The sequence below is a fragment of the Megachile rotundata genome, chromosome 1, assembly GCF_050947335.1.
Source record: "Megachile rotundata isolate GNS110a chromosome 1, iyMegRotu1, whole genome shotgun sequence".
Lineage (NCBI taxonomy): Eukaryota > Metazoa > Arthropoda > Insecta > Hymenoptera > Megachilidae > Megachile > Megachile rotundata.
The window spans coordinates 3,308,960-3,332,887 of record NC_134983.1 but is presented as its reverse complement, the minus strand read 5'-3'; the positions used below and the strand labels follow the sequence as shown (position 1 = coordinate 3,332,887).

The 23,928-nt window shown below is 28.1% G+C and overlaps 1 protein-coding gene and 3 non-coding genes across 6 annotated transcripts; 2 read left to right on the top strand and 2 right to left on the bottom strand.

The window, feature by feature from the left end:
* The first annotated feature begins 296 nt into the window (after nucleotides 1-296).
* LOC100879569 (aromatic-L-amino-acid decarboxylase) lies at nucleotides 297-22,822 on the top strand. Of its 3 annotated transcripts, none has more exons than XM_076538215.1 (9): nucleotides 297-314; nucleotides 13,022-13,266; nucleotides 15,805-16,038; nucleotides 18,486-18,615; nucleotides 19,140-19,400; nucleotides 20,035-20,152; nucleotides 20,251-20,341; nucleotides 20,433-20,633; nucleotides 21,584-22,822. In XM_076538215.1, exons 2-9 carry the CDS (start codon nucleotides 13,066-13,068, stop codon nucleotides 21,884-21,886), a joined length of 1,539 nt encoding a protein of 512 aa, XP_076394330.1. In that variant the 5' UTR covers nucleotides 297-314; nucleotides 13,022-13,065; the 3' UTR covers nucleotides 21,887-22,822. The 3 variants fall into 3 exon arrangements, with proteins under 3 accessions (XP_076394330.1, XP_076394327.1, XP_003704683.1); XM_076538212.1 differs by lacking the exon at nucleotides 297-314 and adding an exon at nucleotides 4,768-4,893; XM_003704635.3 differs by lacking the exon at nucleotides 297-314 and having other exon boundaries at nucleotides 12,826-13,266.
* TRNAP-AGG (transfer RNA proline (anticodon AGG)) lies at nucleotides 2,042-2,113 on the bottom strand. The gene has a single exon. It is a non-coding gene; the product is annotated as a tRNA-Pro (tRNA).
* TRNAP-CGG (transfer RNA proline (anticodon CGG)) lies at nucleotides 2,513-2,584 on the top strand. The gene has a single exon. It is a non-coding gene; the product is annotated as a tRNA-Pro (tRNA).
* Nucleotides 17,951-18,022, bottom strand: TRNAP-AGG (transfer RNA proline (anticodon AGG)). Its single transcript has one exon. It is a non-coding gene; the product is annotated as a tRNA-Pro (tRNA).
* Nucleotides 22,823-23,928: the final 1,106 nt, after the last annotated feature.

The window sequence follows — 23,928 nt, the reverse complement described above, 5'->3', positions numbered from 1 at the left end:
ACCTGGTCTTGAAAATTTGATAAAATTAATTTTATGTATGATGTAAATAGAGCCGACAAGATGGAGGAGTGCGATAGGGTCTGGATGTCATCTTACAATTTATTTTTTTGTCTTTACTTGTGATTCATGTAAACGTTTTCCCTGGTCCCTACGAAATCACTCTACTTCTCTGAATGTAAAAAGTATGCAGCGTTTGTAATACCATATATAAAAGATTTTCGGATTTTTGTTGTAGAATGTATGAATACACGTGGACCTTCGCCAACGAAATGGATGTAAGCGTTTAGAAAAAAGGTCAGTTGGGAATAAACTAGGTAAGAGAAAGTTTGAGAAAGTTGAGTTGCACTTTAAATTAAATTTTCTTCGTTATATCACTCTGTAGAAGTAAACAAATTTGTTGGAATAAAATTTCACTCTGTTATTTTTTACGTAGGATACAAAGATTTTAATATATACTATATTTATTATATGTATGTTCTTGTATTAAGTGTAGTAATTTAATTCGGAATTGAAGCATCAACTTATATTTTAATATCGATAGTAATCTTAATTGATAATTTTAAATCAAAGTGTTTAAGCTTCTAAACATTTAGTTTAGGATATTAGAAACAAAAATGTAACGCGATAAATCTATTTATTTAATATTATTTACACATCTGTTATATCGAGGTAAAAAAGAAATCAAATTTTTTTAAATTTATGTGTCACGGAAATAATTCTATGTAGAACAATTTATATCTAAGAATTTGTTATAATCTACGTGTTTGAACCATTTGCAATTGTTTTTACATGCCAAATATTCAAGTTTGGTATCATAAATAAATTAAAAATTATGTACTCACAAAACTTCGATAGGAAACACATTAATATACAAAAATATAAAAAAAATTTCTAGAAATTTCAATATAAGGTGCATTTGGTAGAAATTGAAAATCACATTTAAATGAAAGAATAGAGTTTGCGACTCAACACGTATATTTGAATTACTTGTGTATTATAAATAAAATAAAATTTAGAGTATGCATCTCATATGTTTTTAGTTCTAAAAAAATGTTACTGACCATATGTATAGCAGACATATAAATACGCTGAACATACCATTGTTTTATTATAACTTAATTTAATTTATACGTTATAAAGGTGTATAGTGTAAAAAGTACTTAAAACGTTTAATTACTATTGTTTACATATGTATAATTACTCACGTAAGATTATTTCGCAAATATACGCCATACTTCTATGTTTTATTAACATTTTGACAGTCGTTATCACAGTTGATCTGCCTTCAATTTGTAAATTTCTGTATAATATAGAAACTTTTAGTTTTTTTTTCATTTATTGCATTACGAACTAATTTGATTTCGAAAAGTGATAATTTCTTATAATAATAAAAATAAAATCTAAAAAAATTGTATTAATTTTAAACCAAGTAATAAAAGCATTTAAATACAATTTAAACATTTTTTTCCTAAGTTATTTAATAATTGCAAAAATATTGTTTTTTCTTTTATTGTCTTTATGTGACAAACGGGAGATTCAAAAGCATTTTAATATCTTGAAATCCTTTGATACTATTTTTCACTCGTTGCCATTAGCAAGAGCTATAGATCTATGTGCTTTTAAAGCATTTCGTTCTCAAACATATGAAAAAAATGACCAGGTTTATAAAAATTACAAAATTTTAATATTTCATTTCATGATTTAAAATACATAATCACATAACTACAATGGGATCAAAATAGACAGTTATCTCATTTATATTACAAAAGGAACTTCATATTATAAAATTTGCTGGTTTGGTAAAGTCTGCAGTCATGAAAGTGTTAACACAATTGGAATTTATTATTCCAAATTGTGTGCAGATAGTATGTTACTACTGTTTTCCATCATTATACAACATATTTCAACAGAAATCATTGATAGTTTCATGTGTTTAACTCTTTTTTCTGTGCTAAAAACTTAAAGTATTCAATGGAGAGTGTCATACGTTCCTTTACAAAGAACAAAAAACTGAAGAATTAACTTTTTTCGCAAAAAAATTGGGCTCGTCCGGGATTTGAACCCGGGACCTCTCGCACCCTAAGCGAGAATCATACCCCTAGACCAACGAGCCACGTTAATAAATAATACTTTCACTAAAAAGCCGATCGTGAGAACAAATTAATCTGAGATTGGAGTAAAGACCAGTAACTCGGTCGGTAACATACGTTCTATAATCTAATTCTACAAAATAATTTTTTCACACAATATTGTCATGAATAATTTCAGTAACAAAAGTGATAATGTATTTTGACTTTGCAAAGGTTATAAAAAAGTGATCATTTAACAGGCATAAAACTCATTTCTTAATAAGCATGTGTTCATGCACCTACTTAGACTAGTTAAATTAAAATATTCAAGGGATCAGTCTTACGTGATGATATTATATGTTTATATATAAATATTATTAAATAAATTTTATTTATTTTATCAGAAATATGGTAATGATTAATAAAAATCAGTTTTCAAAGTTGGCTCGTTGGTCTAGGGGTATGATTCTCGCTTCGGGTGCGAGAGGTCCCGGGTTCAAATCCCGGACGAGCCCAAGTGGTTTTTTTTAAATTCGCTTTATGAAAAATTTTTCTATTTGCTAATTACTATAATTTAGTATTTTGTATTACTTTTATGATTTATATACTACAGATGCTATTATTAATTAACACGCTGTCTACAATTATTAATTTCCATTTCATATTTAATGCTGTGAAATGCAACCAAACTATTAACAAAAACCACTCAAATAGACTTAATTAGTTACACGAATTTATGCTTTCATAAAAATTGACTAAATATACAAATATATGATATTAAAGTAAGAAATTTTAATTATTTATAATTAATTACTTTAATTATTTCAAATTGTAAGTTTAACTTCACGATGACAGCTTTATATCTTCTTTTATTAGGAGGCAAATTTTTATTAGACTGACGCAGTCTGCATATTATACACATTCCTGACTATACTTCGTAACATTTATGGCCAATTAACGCAAAAGAAATGCTGTATCACCACAACTTAGTTCAGTTTGCTGCCTTATATAATCCTTGAAGAGTTATGAACGAAAATTACAGTCTCCGTATCGTATAAATTAAATTCTAATTATATCCAAACTATACTAAGAAATGTGTGATACTTTGTATACATATATGATAAACTAAAATCTTTATTTTATTTAAATGAAACGTGTAAGAATGTATTAGCATCAATAACTTGATAAGTGAAGTTTGAAAATCAAATATAAACGCCAAACGCGAATGCTATACATGCGTCCTATTGGTTCATGTTGGTATCACGTGATGTAGAAATGCTATGGCCATCTAACAGTTAGTTATCCAAACTAATGGAACAAAACTTTAATTATTACATTTTTCTATATATAGTTTTTCTAAGTATTAGAACATAAGTTGTTTTGAATTTGAAACTAATGATACCTGCTCTTGAATACTTACATAAAAATATGCTATAACGTAGGAAAAGATTGCTCGATAAAAATGCAAATATACTTCAGTATCATTAAAGAAAATCATTTAGAGCAATCATGCAATCATGTAATCATGTAACTCTAGCATGAGCAAAATGTTGTTTCCAAAGAAATGCTGGGGTAATTAAGTTCTCTTGACGTTGGTTGTTAACCGCTAGATGTCTATATTATTTGTATTTCGTGGCGGCCTTTTTAAACTATTGACAGAGATGTTTCGTTTTTACAAGTACTCTGTAAAGGTTTTAATAACGCTTTTTCGTTAATGATTGTAAAAATGGAATGGGACATTTTTCATATTTTAATTTTGATCAAATCTGCAATAGTATTACTTTCGTATCATTAAAAAACAGTTTGCAATTTCATTATTTTTAATATCCTACGCACTTTGTGATGCAACTATAGCATTATATTACTTTATAAAACAATCTATTAACAGAAGACATTTATTGTACGAAAAAAATGAATTTTCTGTTTCGCTAGCACATTTTTAAAGATATAATATAGGATATACGTTATATTGATTTTTAATGTACAAATTGCATTATTTCACTATATGTATTTTCACATATTTATTAACAAATTTCTTGTATTAAAAAATAATGAAGTTCTTTGAACAATGGCAATACTTATTTTTGAATAAGATAAATTGCAAATTTAATTTCGACAGTATCAAGTCAACCCTATTACAGCACGAACATTTTACTAATTACATACCTCCGATGTCATATAATACGCAGAAGTCATAGAATTAATTAAATTACATAAATCAGTGTTATTATAGAAAATATGAAAATGAAGGAACGTATTATTTATAAGTGAATAATCAGAAAGATGATGCAGTACGATATAATTACAAATTATTTCAGATACAATCACATTTTATCATTTTAAATTTATATTAGGTTGTACTAAATACACCAACTTGATTGCTTTTGACCCTAGTATTTAATGTATTATTTTAAAATGAATCCTTTGCAAATACAATGTTTTACCAAATGAAAGCATTTTATGAAAAAGAGTTGCAGTATAATTTTCCTCACATCCTACTTCTGCAATCAATTTCAGAGAATTGAAACAAATAATTATTGCAAAATAGAAGTCATAAAAATTACCATGTTGCCGTGATCGATCAAGGTTGCCCGCGACACAATGAAAATCCTAGGAGAAAGAAGCGTACACAGAAATGCCAGCCATTTTACATTCGATAAGTGAAAAAGACTGTACAGTGATACGCTTAGTCAGCCGAGGATATATAAAGAGGATGGTTCTGCTATCATTCTCAGTGGAACGTGTTCTCTTCGTTGATTGAAGCTGGCCATTCAAAAAATTGCAATTCCGTAGAATCATCTTTTTCGGTGCACTACACTCTCTGGCAAGTAGATTTACTTTTAATTTAACACGTCTGCAGCCGTGGTGACCGCTGGTGACCGCCATCACAAATTTCATATTATCAAAGAACTAAAAGAAAAAATTGAAAATTCTATATTTTATATTATGCTATTTACGCAAAATACTGTAGGAAAATTTTAATACTTTGAACACTGCGTAGGTACAATGTAATCATCACTATAAATGCAATATGCATTTAAATAAAACATAAAATAAAATTTTAAGTCGTGTTAATATTATACTACTTACAAGCGATATCAAGAAGAAATTTAAACTGATGAAGTATTGTTTTTTAACTGGTAATGAAATGAGATCTTAAGAAATTTGTGGTCAAATTTATTATTAAAAGATTAGTTTTGCACCTAAAGTAAATATAAACCCTCTAATATAATTATGAATTTATTTACATAAATTTCAAATCAATAATTTTATGAAGATAGTAATAAACCATAAAAACTGTCGTAACACTATTATTCGTCATGCATTGATGGGATTTATCATTTCATTCACAGTTGACTGATTATCAAATTGTATCGACTTGTATTTTCACCTGTAACTTTACTCTTGACATTGTACATTGTTACAATTATGGTTAAATCATGCGAGCTTTGGTCGAACATAATAATTATGGACAATGTATTATAGAAACCCAATTTAAAACAGTATATAAAACATAATTACATGGTAATTCTTGATTATTTCATAATTATAGACGACTTTATATTTGAAGTTTAAATATTTATTGCAATAAATCCATAACTTTATTGTAGCGATTATTCGTTTTAAAAGTAAGACTAAAATTGATGTAGAAAATAACTAACTCTTTTTGTAATTTTTAATTGTATATATGTTGAATTTATGTTTACGAAATTGGAAATTGTTTTGAAATTGTTTCGAAATTTTTTCAGTGAAAAATGTTTTAGGAAACTAAATGTCTGCATTTGTAATTTAAATTAATTTTCATTTCAAATGATTAAAATCGCATCAGACAATATATTAAAAGTCGACAAAAATGATTACTTTTGTAAATTTAATTAATACGTGGAAAATGTATTCACCTCACTTTACTTTTGCTTTAAATGCTTTTTCCCATTTGGAATAATTTCCTTGGAACACGTGAAGGACGTTATGCACTATCGCCCTGATTTTATGCTCTTCCGGTATTAGTTCAAGGACATTCTTTTTACGTATTATACTTCTATAATTTTTACCGTTTTTACTCGTTAACTTCAGTAACAGTTCATAAATGGACGAATCCAAGAGTATTAGCCACTAACACAAACTACTAAACATCGTTAGGTACAAGTTTATAGTAGCAAATACGTTTTCATAGTTGCAGACAAAAACTATCTCACTTCTTTCGCCTTCTCTTGCTTAACCCTTAAAGTATAAACTTTTTAAAATTATGGTTAATATGAACGTAACTGAATAAGTTAAAAGTTGCTAAGTAGAATTCATAACTAGTTAATACTCGACCTATCAAACCAAATAACTGGTCTTTAAATTTACTATTTGAAATTCTGGAATTTGTTTGTATAATTTTCTCGAAACATTTTCTTCAATTAACATGAGCATTATTTTTGTATTATTCCTGATTTATGTATTTTTTTAAATTTTATTTTCAATTTAAAGGTGTATGTGCATTATAGGATAATTCATTTAATGTTAAATGTGACAGTAAAAATATGTACGTGAATTTTTAGCAGGTACCTATGTTACGATCAATTTCGACCCAAGCTTCACTTTTTCGCAATTTTCAAACGAATAAACAATAGTTATTTTCTCGAAAATTTATTTCGATTTATTCAGAATTTCCTGAAAATAGTAGAAATATACTTCGCGAATGTTGCCATGTGAATATAATAGTGTAAAAAAGTCTTCGATACATTTTTCATTTCAGAACGAAGAAAGAAAGAAATGTTTCAGTTTACAGTGCATTATCTGTAAATAATTCCATTAATCATCAAGTACTATATGTTTCCTACAAAGGCTGTATTTTTTGCAAATTGTATTAATAAAATAATAGATAAAATAAAACTACTTTTTTTGATTATTTGATAATTGTAGTTCTTTAATTAACACATTTCTTAAATCTATTCTACGTATTCTAATTGGTAGATCTTTCTATTGCTAGTATATCTATAATGCATTACAACGTTTTGTCTTTCATTGAATAAAAAATTACCGCCTTGATTTAATATTAATATATATACTTCTTTCTCGAGTTACTGCACTTTGAAATTACAAATAATTTTTAGGTTAACTCTATATTATTTTACACTGATATAATGTGGAATATCAGCAAGATTGCAATTAAAACAGCACCGAGTAGTCCACTAATATAGCGCGATTTCCAAGTACTTGTTGATATATCATTAATATGTAATTATAATTTATCGAATATTATTCCTGGAGATTTAAAAAACTAGAGTGCCAATCAGATTAGAATAACTTTAATACATAATAATCAACAGTATTATTCATAAATGGACCCATCATAATTACAAATATTATTTCTTTATTTATTGTATTACAAAAAAAGTTCCAAACATTTTTTCAGACTTCTATGCAAAAATATCAATTTTGACGAATACCAGAGCAAAAACTGCCCACTTCGTTGGTTCAGTTCCACATAATTTTTTAATTAGGGAGTAAAAAGACAAAACGTCTAAAAACTTTTAATTAGAGCCATTTTTCTACCAATAGGTGCCGTGTTGTTTGGCAAAGGTTTATTAGCTTAAATAATATCATTTTCTTTATCGAATTTTTTGTTTTCATCTGTGTTCTGTATTATTGATTACATCTCATCCATCGGAAATATCATTGACACATGATATCTTCATCGTTAAATAAAATATCATCACTTGTTTCATTAATGTAAATGTATATGGATGACTCTTTTCCGTGTAATTCCACTGCGATCATATATTTTCCTTCGTTTCCTTCATTTGAAAGAAAAACTCACTCATGTGCATTTAGGGTTAATCGCATTATTAAGAACGTTGTTCAATTTTACTCGTTGCAGCTGTAATTTGGAACAAATATAATTCGAAGTTTGATAACATGATTTGATGAAATACGGTGGACAATATCGCTAAATAAATTAATCGTTAAGTATAAATAGAAAAAAAAACCGTGAAATGTGATGCATTTGACTATTGCACACAAAACATGAAACAGAAACAAACACAATTCGACTATGTTCTGCAAAAGAATAGTTTGATAAATAAGATTCCTGCAGCCTTGTGTATATAAAGAAAAGTAGAATGTGTTCAGTATGAAATAAATGATAACATTATAGTATTAATTATTAAGCATACTATTAAGCAATTATTAAATTCAGGTTTTTAAAAGAATTCTTCATATTGTTAGTATAATATTGGCCTTTTTCAAAGCGGATTTTCCTCCTGCTTTAATTAAACAATAATATAAAATTTTAAGTACGAATCACTGATGGTGTCCACGACAATTAATTTGTTACGAAGTATTATTAGGTTGATACATATGAAATGTCGGACTTTAAAAATAAAAAGGCATGATTTAATAATATAATAGTGTGGCAAAATAGCACTTATATCAGTTTAGAAGTCGAAGCATGAAGAAAAACAGTATATAAATTTGTAATTAATGTTCGTTACATTAAAATGAAATTATGGCGTAAAAATCTCCTGACACATTGACACCTTAATACAAACAAATTTGTGCTAAATTTTACTGATCTAAAATAATAATAGGGTCATCTTACTGTGTGTCGTGTAAAATATTCAATGAGATGATTTTCTATCTGTTAGTTTATAGCAAGCATATTTTTGAAAAATTTATGTTGTTATTTTTAGCAAACTTTTAAACATTCAAATTGATATATCATAAATATCATTTTATAGTCTATGTCGACAGTAAGTAATATTAGTGTAGAACGTATGAGAACGTGACCGTTCAAAAGCGATCATTTTCCATTAAGATACAAAGATTTTTAACGTAAAATATTTATCACCTGATGTCACCAATATCACCTGAATATTTAGAGAAACATTACTAATCTAATGTCCTCATTGACTATCACGATTTTGTAATTAAGTGCACAATATTTAGAAAATTTCTATGGATTTTTATTTTTAGGATTGTATTACGCACCTAAGATATTCTACATACGTATTGAGAATTAATTCTTCCTGTAAAAACTCCTCGTCTCAAAATTACAAATTGAAAAAAAAATTGGACCTCTAATACTTCTCTAAGGAAATATTAAAGTTTTTGCAGTAGTAGATTCTTTGAAGGTGAAGGAAACTAGTAATGAACATTCAATCGCACTAATAGCTGATACTATAATATTTATGCAAAAGCTTAGTTCGAATCATACTAAACACTTTTTATTGTTATTAAGTTTTTAATGGGAGCTATTTTAGTATCCTGTTACTTACAATTTATGGAAAAGGAAATTGAGTAGTACAAAATCTAGCTGATCTAATCTAGTATCCTATTACGTACAATTTATAAAGAAAGAAATTGAATTGCACGAAATCTAGCTGATCTAATAGTGAATGTATTAGGTGGTTTTTACAACACTGTAAAACTAATTATTTCCATTTAAAAATATTTAAGGACTTGCATCTAAATCAATTTAAAATTATTTATAAACGTTAATGAATTTGGGCGATGAATGTTATATAAACACATGAAATGGTATTTTTCAATAAAAATTGATAGTATTGTTACGGAAACATAAGATTGTTTTAAATTGCAAATGGATTGAGAAAACGTTTACAACCGTTTTTCTGAAAATCCATTTATTTATACGTTGAAATATATGTATAAAGGTTTACGTTAGAATTAACTAAAAAAATTTTGGTGAAATATTCTAGCAATGACTTTTCAAAATATAATCTTGTATTAAAGATAATAAACGCTCTTTTGTTACAAATGGATTTAGAATACTTTAAATAGTTACAAATTATGGAGAACATGAGTAGTAACATTTTTAAATCCATATTTAACTCTCATTGGCTTTTTTAAAATATATTTCTTAATATTCATTTTTAATTAGTCATTTTACTGGTTTCTTTTTTTAATTTACAATTATGATGCTTTTCTTGAAATTTATGTTGATTTTTATCAAGATAAGGAATTAGTGCGAATATTTGATTATATTTAATCGTTCGAGTATTTCTTTTTAATTATAAATTATATGTGCATTATACTCTGGAACAGTTTGCATTAAAGGAAAAAATAATAATTAAGATTGACATTACAAAAAAACATTCTCGATTAAATTATCTATGAGAATTTATAACAAAATAACTATGAAATATGTAATGTTTTGTTAAAATAACTGGTGAATTTATTGAAATTCTATTTTATTTCTCCTACGTTTGTCTTCTTCTATTATAGATCTCCTTCTTTCAATATTAAGCTCTATTATTCTTGCGTTTTATTTCTATGAATAAAATAAAAAAAATTGAAATATGTTTATGAAAAAATTTATTACTATTACTGTCAAATAAAATTGATCTGACATTGTATAACAACTTCTTTCATCTGATAATGATGACATCAAATATACAAATCAGTCCCGTGAAGCTTGCGAAACAAAGTTGAACGGAGTAAGAAAAATGAGACTTCCCATCATTTTATCTGAACAGTTATATCTTGACTATGACGTGTTCTAAAGACATTAACTATTAACAGCCGTGAAGACTTTGCTGGAGAAGTTGTAGTGATTAATAGTTATAACGATTAGAAAAGTGTTTTACTTATCGATTATTACGAACAGACTTATATCACTTCAAAAAAAAACAGTCTTAAAATAACGTTTTACAGTTAAACTTCTTTTGATTAATTCATGAGGATGTTATATTCAATTGACAGGGTTAATATGAATATCAGGAAATGTCTGTCTAAAACTATCTTCAATTAATTTTTTTTGCAAAATTGGATATATACCACTCTAAAGAAAAAACAGCTTACGGTATAAGGTAGTATTGGATACCAAATATCTGTAACTGGCTTCAGTTGTCAAATAATAACGAAATTAAGACAGTTTATACAATTGAATTCACTAGCTCTGTTCTCAAGACTAGTCTATATGAAGGGCCAACTACTTGAAATTCGGTAATATTGTGTTCAAATAGTGGCAATATTGGATTTAAATTGTGTCTAAACATTTAATTCAAATTTCTAAAACGTATACAAATCCCAAAATAAAATGACAAAGTAATAATATGCGTTTTATATACTTAATACTGTCACCATTATAATGTGGTTGCTCAGCAGTGATTTGTTATGAAAAAAAATATTAATATATGTATACAGCCTTCTTAACAAATAAATGATTCTTATATGTATACACTTCTCAATAAATAAGAACTATAGCAGTGCATCACTTATAGCAGTCAAAAATGATTCTTGCAAGTTCTCATAGAACCAATAATAATTTACACCATTAATACAAGGCGAGATTAGTTATTATGTCCTTTTAATTTAAGCGTTTGTTGTACCAAATGTCACTACATAAAATATTTTATTATTCATTATAGGTTTTTACTCACATTGAACAAAATATAAACTCATACATTCTTTTAACGCACCCTTTTGTCGCATAACTTAATTACATTTGTTTATATTAATGTTCAATCAATTTTGCATAGTCCTAAATCTAATTAATCCTAAATAAAATAGTACTAAAAATAGTCGTACTATTTTTCATGTGACTTTAACAAATTTCATAATCATAAAAATGTTAGGAATCGTATCATGAACGTCAACATAGAATTGTGTGTTTCATCAATTAGTTACCACCCTAACGATCAGTAAAAATTGCAATTTTTTTTCTTTTAATTTTTCTTATGGTTTCATATGTGCAGGAAATGATATCGAAACGACTATTTAAAATTCAAACATTCAAGTTCGAACAATATATGCAATAGTAATAAGTTACAGGAAATCGACTTTTTGTTACTCACGAGAACAGATAATTATCTTTCATTGAAGTTTTTCATGTGATATGTGGTATGTAATAATTACATATATGGGTAAGAATTATTAGCAGCAGTTACTCTTAAGAGTCTTTTACAATTCTCTAGAAACTACATTTTCTGATTTGGTCAAAGATTGTTCTGTACTTTAATTGCTCAATGACTAAAAACGTTTAATCCTTCGTTGAATACAGTTACACAAATAAAACATAAAATAATACACTACTGAAAATTATAAAATGCTTGTATTTCTATCAAACATTAATAAATAACCAGATTTATACGTAACAAAATTATTAAAAACAGTTTTTATTTTTCGTAACTACAATCTTCTACAGTGTTTTCTCAAAATATTGTAAATTTACAATTTTAATATCATTTTTCTTTAAATACATCATTTTACTTAAAAAGTTTAAAAAATCACGCAATGAATAGTTAGTGACAGTTAATGCGGTTTCTCTCGCCATTTCTATTAAAATGAAAGTTAATATAACACGATACTTTACATTACATTTTGGTTTATACAATTTAATTTATACAAAATTTCCGATTTTAAATATTTTAGTTCTTGTTAGCAATAACAAGGAGCAATCGATCTTAGTAAATGAAATTTTGAAATTAACAAATAACTTAGTAAAATTTTTATTTTTTACAAATTGAAATATAGAACTAGAGTTTACAATTACATTTCTTGCGAATATTATAATTACCTATAAAGTTTTCCAATATGTGGTTAATTACGAAAAATATATTCAAACTTGACATATTTTTAAATGCCTCAGGGTAGTGTCTCCTTTTAATATGAACCTTCGACAAAATATTTCTCGAAATAGGACCTTTTCCTTTTCTTCCGTGCCAGAGGCAGATTAATTTTTTTGTATAATTATGGAGAAAGCGAGAGAAAGTTTTCTATGTCTTATGTCGGCATTTAACTTTATCCGGCGCGGTTCAGATGTGAACTCACTTCTTCGAGGACCGTTCTCAACACGACACGTGTGTCATAGTTTTCGATCGACACCAATTGTTTATCATTAAATCGTTTCTGGTGAAATTTCGCGCGTGTTATAGAACGTCGATGTTGCACTAAATTTTGTTTTTTTCTCATTGTTCTTTATTTGTCATTTTTGTTTCAACACGTAGAATCAATTGACTACAAAGAAGTTATTGGGCAATTTTGATCGGTAATGGACACGAAAGAGTTCGTTGACTTTGGCAAAGCGGCCATCGACTTCGTGGCTAATTATACGGATACCCTGAGGAACAGGAAAGTCCTCCCGGATGTTGAGCCTGGATATCTCAGTGAACTATTGCCGGAAGAAGCACCACAGAAAGCGGAAACTTGGCAGGAAGTTCTCAAAGATGTCGAAGAATACATTATACCAGGGGTAAGTTTTCATAAAAACATATTTTCATTCTTTTAAATCTTTTGTTTTTGAAATTAAAATTCTTCTCCTTGAAATTAACTCCTTGCACTATAGATTTATTTGTTAAGTGGGTCAGTTAGAACTGGTTAATTATAGTTATAATATTAAAACAGACACAGAAAGTTGAAATGTTATGTAAATTTGGTATCATGCAGTCGTTGACCATACAAATTATAATTAGACTTGAACTCCAAATTGGGGATGTATTCAATATTCGAGTAAAATTGATCACAGCTGAAGTATGAGTGCGTCATGAATCAAGCTCGTCAAAATAGTGCAAGGGGTTAAGCGAATTATTATGTTGAAATTAAGCGAAAGTGAAGGATACTGTTTGAAATACTTATTATATTTTACACGTGTCGGTGATTATGAAAGTGGAATAAAAATAAGTGTTTAAAATTACTTTACTGTTGTGTCGCAAGATTATTCATTAAACATTTATTAACTTATCGATGGTTGAAAAACTGAACAAGAATTTTATACAGAAATATGATCTTTAAAACTCCATGTGATCTAAACTGACGAATGTTTTTGAAATTCATGATTTAGGAAAAGTGCACACACTATGAGTTTGTGATTTTGAAAGCTTGTCAAATATAGACATGTTTTCTTTTCAACGAAGCTAACTGTTAAATATACAAAAGAATAATTTCAAATGCCGCGTCGAAAGATTACTTTATTACTAGTAACAAGATGATGCTGTTATAATACATGCACATATGTGTAGCAAGGTATACAAAGGTATACATGTACATATAAGACGGTTCTATATAATAAATATTATTTTCGAGTTTTCACATTAAATATATTACAAATAAAAGTTTTTTTTTCTAGGAACTTTGATACATAACAACAGTATTTTATACTTACTTAGATATTGATTTACACATTTTTCTTACATAATAACACAATTTTATGTAGCCTTGTATTCCTTTATTGCATATTTGTGTACATATATGGATTTATTTTGAAAGTGGTGTAAGTCGATTTTCTTTTGTTTCGAGAAAATTGAAAGTTAGCATATTAGTCAGTCGAAGAATCAATTGCATAAATCATTTAGTTTCGATTATGAAAAATTAAATATTACTTAAAATATATTTCGTATTAATTCAATTTTCTTTATAAACAATAACAAGAAACAAAATAAAAGTAGTATTTTCTATTTTGAACGTTAATTATATTTATATATTGTTAAACTTAACATAAGATATTGCTATTATTTGTTTACGATCTTTATGTGGCTTCATAACCTTACCTTTTTCATGTCTAACAGGTCATGACACCATTGTACAAAGGCGCTAAAAATTTTTTTTAAATTTGGCAATCTTCTTCGTTACGTAGATGAGAATCTAACATCTTAAATTCTGTATCTTTCATAAATGATTTATATAAAATAGTATACGATGCATTTTTGCAAAATATCATCCAACATATCTTCAACCAATTTTTAATTTACCGTTTCGCCGCTAACATTTTTTGTACCTGTTTTTGAATTGCATTTTGTATATTTTGTATTGAAATGAAATTTTCTCATTACATTTTTGTATAAAATGAATTTATTATATAGTTTATAGTGCTTAATAATATCAGAATAATTCTGTGATGCAAAATAAAACAAATGTATTCATGTTACTCTGCCACCTATATCTATGGAAATTTTCACCTCATTCATAATCATTAGCTACACAATTTCTTTTATCTACCAATTTTAAATTAAACAAAGCATTGGCATTTTCTAAGATATTAAATATTAACTCATTATGAATAAAAAGTTTACACTAAATGAAGCACCTATCACGTGATAGCACGTTTTTTTTTAATGGACACACCGCTTTCAAAATAAACAGTCCATATAATAATTACTTATGTCATAATTGATTATCTACAATAGCACCTTGACAATTACTTGTTAAGAATATTCTACACTCATATGTGCATTATTCACATAAGCATGTATCCGCCATGCTGGTTATGCACCGATGTCAACCAATGAGTTGGTGCATGAAAAGGCTGACTCAGGTGTTCAGAAGAGCTTCGGCTCCGATTGGTCACAATAGAAAAATTAACACCTAAACTCACACGTATCTTTAGCGGTAGGAACAAGTAACTTGAGTTGTCACGCACACCAATTATATCAAAAACTGACAGTCAATAAACGTCTCAAGAGTGAGTGAGATAGTGTGAATTGTGTATTGCAGTTGTTATTGTCATTAACATTCTTATTTGCCAAAATGTAACGCTGGAAGTATTCACGGTAGGGATAGGCATAGCGTCTTTTACTTAGGGACAATCTAACGTATCAACTCGCGGGTTGACATCTATGTATCTACATGTATAAGTATGCTGCGTTTAACTTGCAAGTGAATAAATGAAGTCCACAGAAAGCATACATGACATTTACATCCCCATGACACATCGTTCTTTATTTAAGTATACGGTCCTGAGGACAGGAAATTAACGGACAATTATTGTATAAGCTATTTTTGTATTTGTTTCCAGGTAACTCATTGGAACTCACCGCATTTTCATGCGTTTTATCCAACAGCAAACTCGTATCCTGCTATCGTGGGTGAAATTTTGAGCTGCGGTATCAGTTGCATCGGATTTTCGTGGCTTGCATCTCCTGCATGCACGGAGCTCGAGGTCATTACGATGAATTGGCTCGGAAAATTAATAGGATTACCGAAGGAGTTTCTAAATTGTAGCGAAGGCCCTGGAGGAGGCGTTATACAGGTAGATTGCTAATTAAAAGAAGGACGCAACTCATAATGTGAAAGGAAGTGATTAGAAATTTGATTCCTGTGTTACGAAATAATAATTGCATTGCTTTAATTTATAGAGTTTTGATAGAAAAGTGAGATTTCTAGTTATATTACACTCAACATCATTGAATATATTCTATTATACGTATACATATATATAGAAAACATTTATTTTGAAAGTGAGGCAAGTCAATTTTCTGTTATTGCGAGATATTTAAAAGTTTGCATTTAAATACATTTAGAAATATTAGTAAGCATTAATAGACAAATTTTTTGTATTCTATACTGTTTGATAATGTATGTTTATTACACCTAAATGGACTTGCATCACATTCAAAATTAATGAATTATTGTAATCGTTAATTAAACGAATAATATTACGGTTATTCAGTCATTGTCGTTCTTAATTTCTTCAAATCATTTGGATCAAATTTTCTTCTTATTCAGATCATAGCGTTTTCTGTTTTAAACAAAGACGTAATAAAGTAAATAAATTTTTCCACATAATTTGCATTCAGAAATGAAGTGTTGATCAGTCGCTGCAATAAATAGAATCGATGACTCTCGTGTGTAATTTCCTTTTTATCAATCCAAAGAAAGATTGTGGTTGTCACACTGCTTATTAATATTCTATAATGTCCTTAGCTCGGTTTAGGGTAGTAACCTTAATCTTAACATACATATATACCTAGGTTACAATATTATGGATTATTGTTATAAAGGGAAAGAAAAAAGTGTATATTATAATCAACAATATTTCAAAATAACAAGTTTGAATAAAATTATCACATTCAAAGTGTCATTTTTGTTAAAAGTTACTAATTAAAATTAAACTACGGTTACACTGCTCTTACGCTAATTTGATATAGGTGGACTATACAAAAGAAGATTATTGTTTTCCAATTGTAACGTGTTACTTAATGAGTATTGTATAATTATATCGCAGTTTAAACATTATTATTTAACTTATGATAGTAGATCCGTATAAGGTGATAACATTACAGGTTTTTACTATAATATTATACGACTATATTCTATTTTTCAGAACATTTTTGTTTATCACATTATATTGATATATTCAACAAATTATGTTGTTGACGAACTGATATATTGAAGATATAGCTCTTCCACTTGTGTTGAAGCATTTGTCAGTTAAATAATTTTGTAGAAATTAAAGTAAAATATCTAACAGAAAATTTTCCCAATTGCAAAATTCAATAGAGATCATAGTAAATAGTATTTAGGAAAAATTTGTATCAATTGAATAATTACATACAAATCAAATTAAGTAATGCATACACTTGTTTTGTATTTTTACATAAAATTTTTGTTATTCATTATCAGTCATTGTCACGATGGAAAAGAATTTCCATACGAATTATTTAGAACATGTGATTTGATACTAATACTTTTTAAGTTCTATCAAATTGCTTAAATAATTAGAGGTAACTTAAACTTATACACATTTAAATTCATTTAAACGTCTAGGCAGTATCTTATCTACTCGCTTATTTTATGCAATAAGTGTGACGAAAATACTCACAAGATAATCTGCAGCATATATTGATACTATAGGAGATTATTTAGAGAAAACAGATAGGTAGGTGAAAAAGGAATTACATATATATTAACGATTTAAAAATGTATTGTTCTTGAAGGTTACTATATTTGCTTAGTAATTTATTTAATAGACATTATACATATGTATCATTTATGTGAAATTGTAGATTATGATATTCTGAACTTTTGTATCTACTTTACATTAGCATTTTCTAATAACTTTTTGGTTTTAAGTAAAATATTTATATATGATAATTATTAACATTCGATTTCTTATATGTTTCTTCATTTTATAATTGAAATTGTAAAATAAAAAAAAAGACGGGCTCGTCCGGGATTTGAACCCGGGACCTCTCGCACCCTAAGCGAGAATCATACCCCTAGACCAACGAGCCACTTCGATATCCACTTTCTTTCTACTAGAACAAGAATCGACAGTTCACAAAATCTACTACGAAATTATTTTTGTTATTACTAAATAAAAATTATACCTTATTTAAATTATGTTTTGCAATTTATTTGTACCGTAAAACAATGTGACATTTTTTTCTCACTCATATTGTGACGTATTTATAAAACTGCTTGCTTTAATTGAGTAAACAATGAAATTAAACTAAATTTAAACTTAATGATTAATATTATAATAACTTTATTTAATTTTGTTCAGCAGTGATTATAACTAAAAAGGAAATTCCGCGAGTTGTTATTATAAAGCGATTTAATATTTTTAACAATTTAATATACATTTAATATACAGCTCATATACATTTAACTTTATACTTATCTATTACTATCAGATAACTATTATATACTTGTCTATTATTAATTATACATATGTACATAATTCTTTTTAAATAGGGATCTGCGAGTGAATCTAGCCTGGTGTGTTTATTAGCAGCAAAAGAACAAACAACACGTCGTTTGAAACATCTTCATCCAGATTGGGACGAGGCTTCTATTAAATCGAAATTAGTTGCATACACATCTGGTAATTATTTCATTTGTATAATACATGTATTCGATTTCATTTTTCTAATTATATACTACTTATTGTTAGTTTGTTCAATTATTATAACTTATACTATAAGGAGAATAAAATGAAATTTAATTAAAAGGTTAAATTAATTAACGGTTAGATAATTCGTAAAGTGGTAAATTAATTGAATTTAGTAGATCACTTATTTTTATTGTCTTATTTAGTTCAATTATTTTCAATTAAGAACAGATATTGAAGTAAAGTAACTGTGTCAATTGAAAATAGTTATAACAGCACAAAATTTGTGCTTTTAAAATGATCATAGATTATAGTCATTGATACATAGCAATATATAAAAATCTTTTGATTCAGTACCTGATGTTTAAATATCACAATTAATTCGAGCAAATATTATTTAAAAATCAAATAAGAATTCAGATGCTTATTACTTTCTTTTCAACTCTTAATCGTTTGATAATAACAATTATAAGACCATTTCAATAAATCGTTTTAACTTTCAATGTTATTTCACACAGATCAATCGAATTCCTCCGTAGAAAAAGCAGGAATTTTAGCTTCAGTCACCATGAAACTTTTACCTGCCGACGATAAATGTGTTTTTCGAGGTGAAACGTTATTGAAAGCGATCAAGGAGGACTTGGTGAAAGGTTTGATACCATGCTGTGTTATAGCTACCTTAGGTACCACAGGCACATGTGCATTCGACAATCTTGAAGAACTGGGTCCCATTTGTAATGAATACAATGTGTGGTTGCACGTCGATGCTGCATACGCAGGTTAATAATTTTATGATAAATTTAATTTTTTGTTTAACATTACCAAGTGGTGTCAAAAAGCACCTTTCAAATTTTAACTTAAAATTATTCTCTAAGTTGAATCATTTCTGTACAATTAATTTTTTTACCTTTCATACAATACTTGCTAAATTAATTCAGTGATATCATTTTCTTACGGCTCATCCTAGATTTAAAAATGTGCATATGATATACTTATTTCTATACAATTTTAATTAACCCAGATAGTAAAAATTTTACTGAATTTGCTGGTTTATTAGTAAGGAAAAGTAAAATAAATCCAAATTAAATTTTTTATATACCTACATGCAGATAGTAAACAAAACATTTTAAATTGAACTTGCAATTTCTGTGAAAAGTCTTAAAGATAATGTGCAAAACGTGGTAATACGAAGTATTAAAATTTAAATCTGCTACAAATAATTTTCAATTGACAAATAATGCAATACAAGTGAAATAACAAGTATGTAAGAACCAAAAATAAAATATTCAAAAACTATCAATATCTAAAAAATATGTTATGAAGATATAATATTGGAGTTATACAACTTGCTTTTCAGAAATAGGTATTAATAAATTAATTACAGATGCGAGTGCGTTATATTTTTTTTGACAGGTGCTGCTTTTGTCTGTCCCGAATACCGTTATTTGATGTCTGGGGTCGAATATGCTGACTCTTTCAATATTAACCCACACAAATGGTTACTCGTGAATTTTGACTGTTCTGCACTATGGTGCGTCTACTTGCCTTTTATCATCATTTACACCGTATTTAAATACAAAAATGAATAACTTCCAAAGAAGACTAATTAAATATTTATGATAATTATAGGGTTAAAGATTCTAGAAGACTCGTAGAAGCATTCAGCGTCGACAGAATTTATTTAGCACATGACAAGCAGGGACTTGCCCCGGATTACAGAGTAATTATTTGTTTGTTTGAATGTTTTAAATTTTAAAGTACAACTCAAATTTTTTCATACCGAAAAATTAATAGATAATATGACTTTTTAGAACTGGCAAATTCCTTTGGGACGTCGCTTTCGTTCTCTGAAGCTTTGGTTTGTTTTACGTCTATATGGAGTGGAAGGATTACAGCAACATATTAGACATACAATAAAATTCGCCGAAATGTTTGAGGAATATGTTAAATCGGACAGCAGGTTCGAATTAGTGACAGATAGATCTATGGGTTTAATTTGCTTCAGAATGAAGGTACGTACATGAAGATTTGACAAGATGTTATCGATCTAATGGTACAATAGAAAAAGAAATTGTTATTCATAAAAAAGTCAAAAATACACAATAACATTTTGTATAATTGATTTCGTTTCCTACAGAATTGAATTTGAAATGTTTTTAAAATAACTGTAATGAAATTTGTTTACGGCAAAAAAGATCACAACCAGATTTGTAACTCCTTATATACGAGGGTTGTCCGTAAAATAAGGTTCCCAAAGGGCTGTAGTTGCGAGGAACGGTGTTACGTGAAATCTGGTGGCACTGACGTGTAGCTTGGTCCTTCCTCTTTCAGACCCCGCCAGCTACCTGCGACTCTCCATTTTAGCATGACAATCGCTAGAAATGGAGCTCCCACTCGCTTCTCCCGCTAGGTGCGAATTACACTCTGTGATTCGTTTTTTGTGTGCAAAAAACATTGCAGCGGTGGACATTCATCGCCAATTGTGTGAAATCTACGGAGAAAAGTGTATGAGCGTAAAGCACGTGCGAAAATAGTGCAGAAAATTCAAAGACGGACGTACAGATGTCCATGACGAACAGCGTTGCGGACGGCCATCCGTTCTAAGCTACCTTCGCGGCGTGGCGGAGAGTTCTATGATGCGGGCATAAAAAAGATGGTGCACCTCATGCAAAAATGCATTGATCTGAACGGCGATTGCGTCGAAAAATAGGGTTAAGCCTAAGCTTTCCAAAAACATATTACTCAATGCCAATAAACATGTTTTTCATTGTGAAAAATCATTGGGTACCTTATTTTACGGACAACCCTCGTATAAAAATTCATAGAAAATAAAGAATAGAAAAATATACATATACTGCAAGAACTAATTTGTACTTTTCTCTAGTAATTTTCTATATAAAAAATTATAAAGTAGCTCCACACTGTCGTATATTTCTTTCTAATTGATTATTACGATTTTCAGGGTGACAATCAGTTAACTAAGGAACTTCTCAACCGTTTAACAGCCGAAAAGAAAATCTACGTGGTTGCCGCAACTTATTGCGAGAAATTAGTCGTTCGATTTGTGATTTGCAGTCGATTAACTACAGAAGAAGATATAATATTTGCTTGGAATGAGATTACGAAACAAGCGACAGAGATTCTGCGAGCTGAGACTCCTTGTTTGGAAGAAAAACCGCATGAGTCATTCGTGAAAACTTCCGGTGACTTAGCGACGAGGATTGAAAATTTGAATCTTGAATCGAAAACGCAAAAAATATCGTAGAACGAATTGCAAAGTAAAAGTAGGAAATTATACTTAACCATTAGAGAACGAGCTACTTCTTCTTAGATTTACTGCATCTTTTTACTTAAATTTTTATATTTGTATCACAATATTATGTGCACTACTAAAAATAAGTAATTTAGAATTTCATTTTGACGATATGAGACAAAAGTGGAAAAATGTAGAAAGATTAGAAAAATTAGAAAAATTGTCTTACAAAACTTCATACGCATAAATCTTAATAAATAGATGTAGTAAAGAGGACAAAAATCTTTTCTTCGGATGACGAAGACCTCATTGTTCTACAAATTTTAAAAATTAGCATGTTTTAAGTATCAATATAATTATTTCAAAATTTATGTGATTCTCTATTGTCCCGTCATGTCCTTAAATATTGTAAAGCAAATTGTTTTGCACTTACTAAATGGATCCAGAAAAACATTTATCTGTCCTAAATTGACACCATCAGTAACTGTGAACTAACAAAGTTTAATTCTACTACCAAATTTGGTATTAGATAATACCGTCGCGAAACATACGATGATACTACAGTAGAAAATCAGTTTAAAATTTACAAAATTAGATATTCGTTCTCTAAACGTTAATTTTTTCATTTTTCGACATAATTTCAAAGTTTTAAGTACCTGCTAGAGCTTTTAGTCTTCGTAGGATGGTGATTTTTAGTTTTAAGAAAATGAGATTTTTAATGCAAAGGTTCATTTATATTTGATGATAAAATACTTATTTGACATCGAGTCTATGAAAGTAAAATGTTGAAGATATCTGATTTGAATTTAAAGTAGCATGTGAATTGTATGATGAAGGTAAATAATTGCAAAGTTCTTTGCCGGAGAGAATGAAACTTTGTGATTTAGTTTAAGTGCAATCGTTGTAAAGTTTTTTCTGCTAAAATAAATATTTATAGCTCACATTAAATATGTTTGTTTATTAAAGTATTCAATCGCAGTATGCTAGTACTAATAAATATAAATCTGTTACATTAAGTAATTAACCCTTTCGCTACGGTGATTTTTTCTGAGAAATGTGATTATGGTCTTATTTATTATAATAAAAAGTCAGATATTCTTATTTATAAAAAGCAAAGCTAAAGCCTTTCTGTACAGTTTTTTATCCTTCCTTTATGTACAAAGGATAATACAAATGACAAATGTTATAACACGCCGTCATAACTCTTTTTTATAAAAACTTTTTAATCGCTGGGAAAAAACTCTGTTGGTATAAAAGTGGGCGCCTATAGGTGCTCTCAGTAATACAAACACAAAATTTCTAAGCGCCTATAGGCGCCCACAGTAGCCAAGGGGTTAATAAACATTTGAGACTACTAGTAACAGCTAAGAAAATCATATAAAATATTAAAAATGATTGCACAACAATTTTTTATTTCAACACATGTTGATTTAATAGAATTGAAGAACAGATTTCGAGATTTTGATTAATAGCAGTAATTTTTATTGATAAAATTTAATTACAAATTTTATAAATCAAAAGCTTATAAAATTGAAGTTTGTACAAAATATTGAATAATACCCATAAAAAGTAACAGGGTAATATTAAATATTTTATATTTAATAAAAAACATATAAATCACTTAATAAAAACATGGACAGTGTAAAATATATTGTATGCATTTAATTAACACACATGATTATATACATGATAAAAAAAATAAAAGTGAAATGATAATTTTGATGAGAGGAACATATTCATGAGAGGGGCGCCATGACTGTGCTTCAATTTAACGCGGCATTTAAATAATAAATACTTCTGAATAAGTAAATGAACACACAGTGTAAATAGTAAAAAGAAAAAATTAACATTTGGTCCGACGTAGATATGTAATTTATAAGTTTGTTCTTGAAATTACAAATTTTTCAAAAATATCTCGTGGAAATGAATATTGAGAAAAGAATGACAATTACTTATATTGATACATGAATTACGTTGATACATTGTTAATGACATAACATCATATTAATATTCATAATTATGCTAAGTTATGCTAAATTGAAATTGAAATTAAT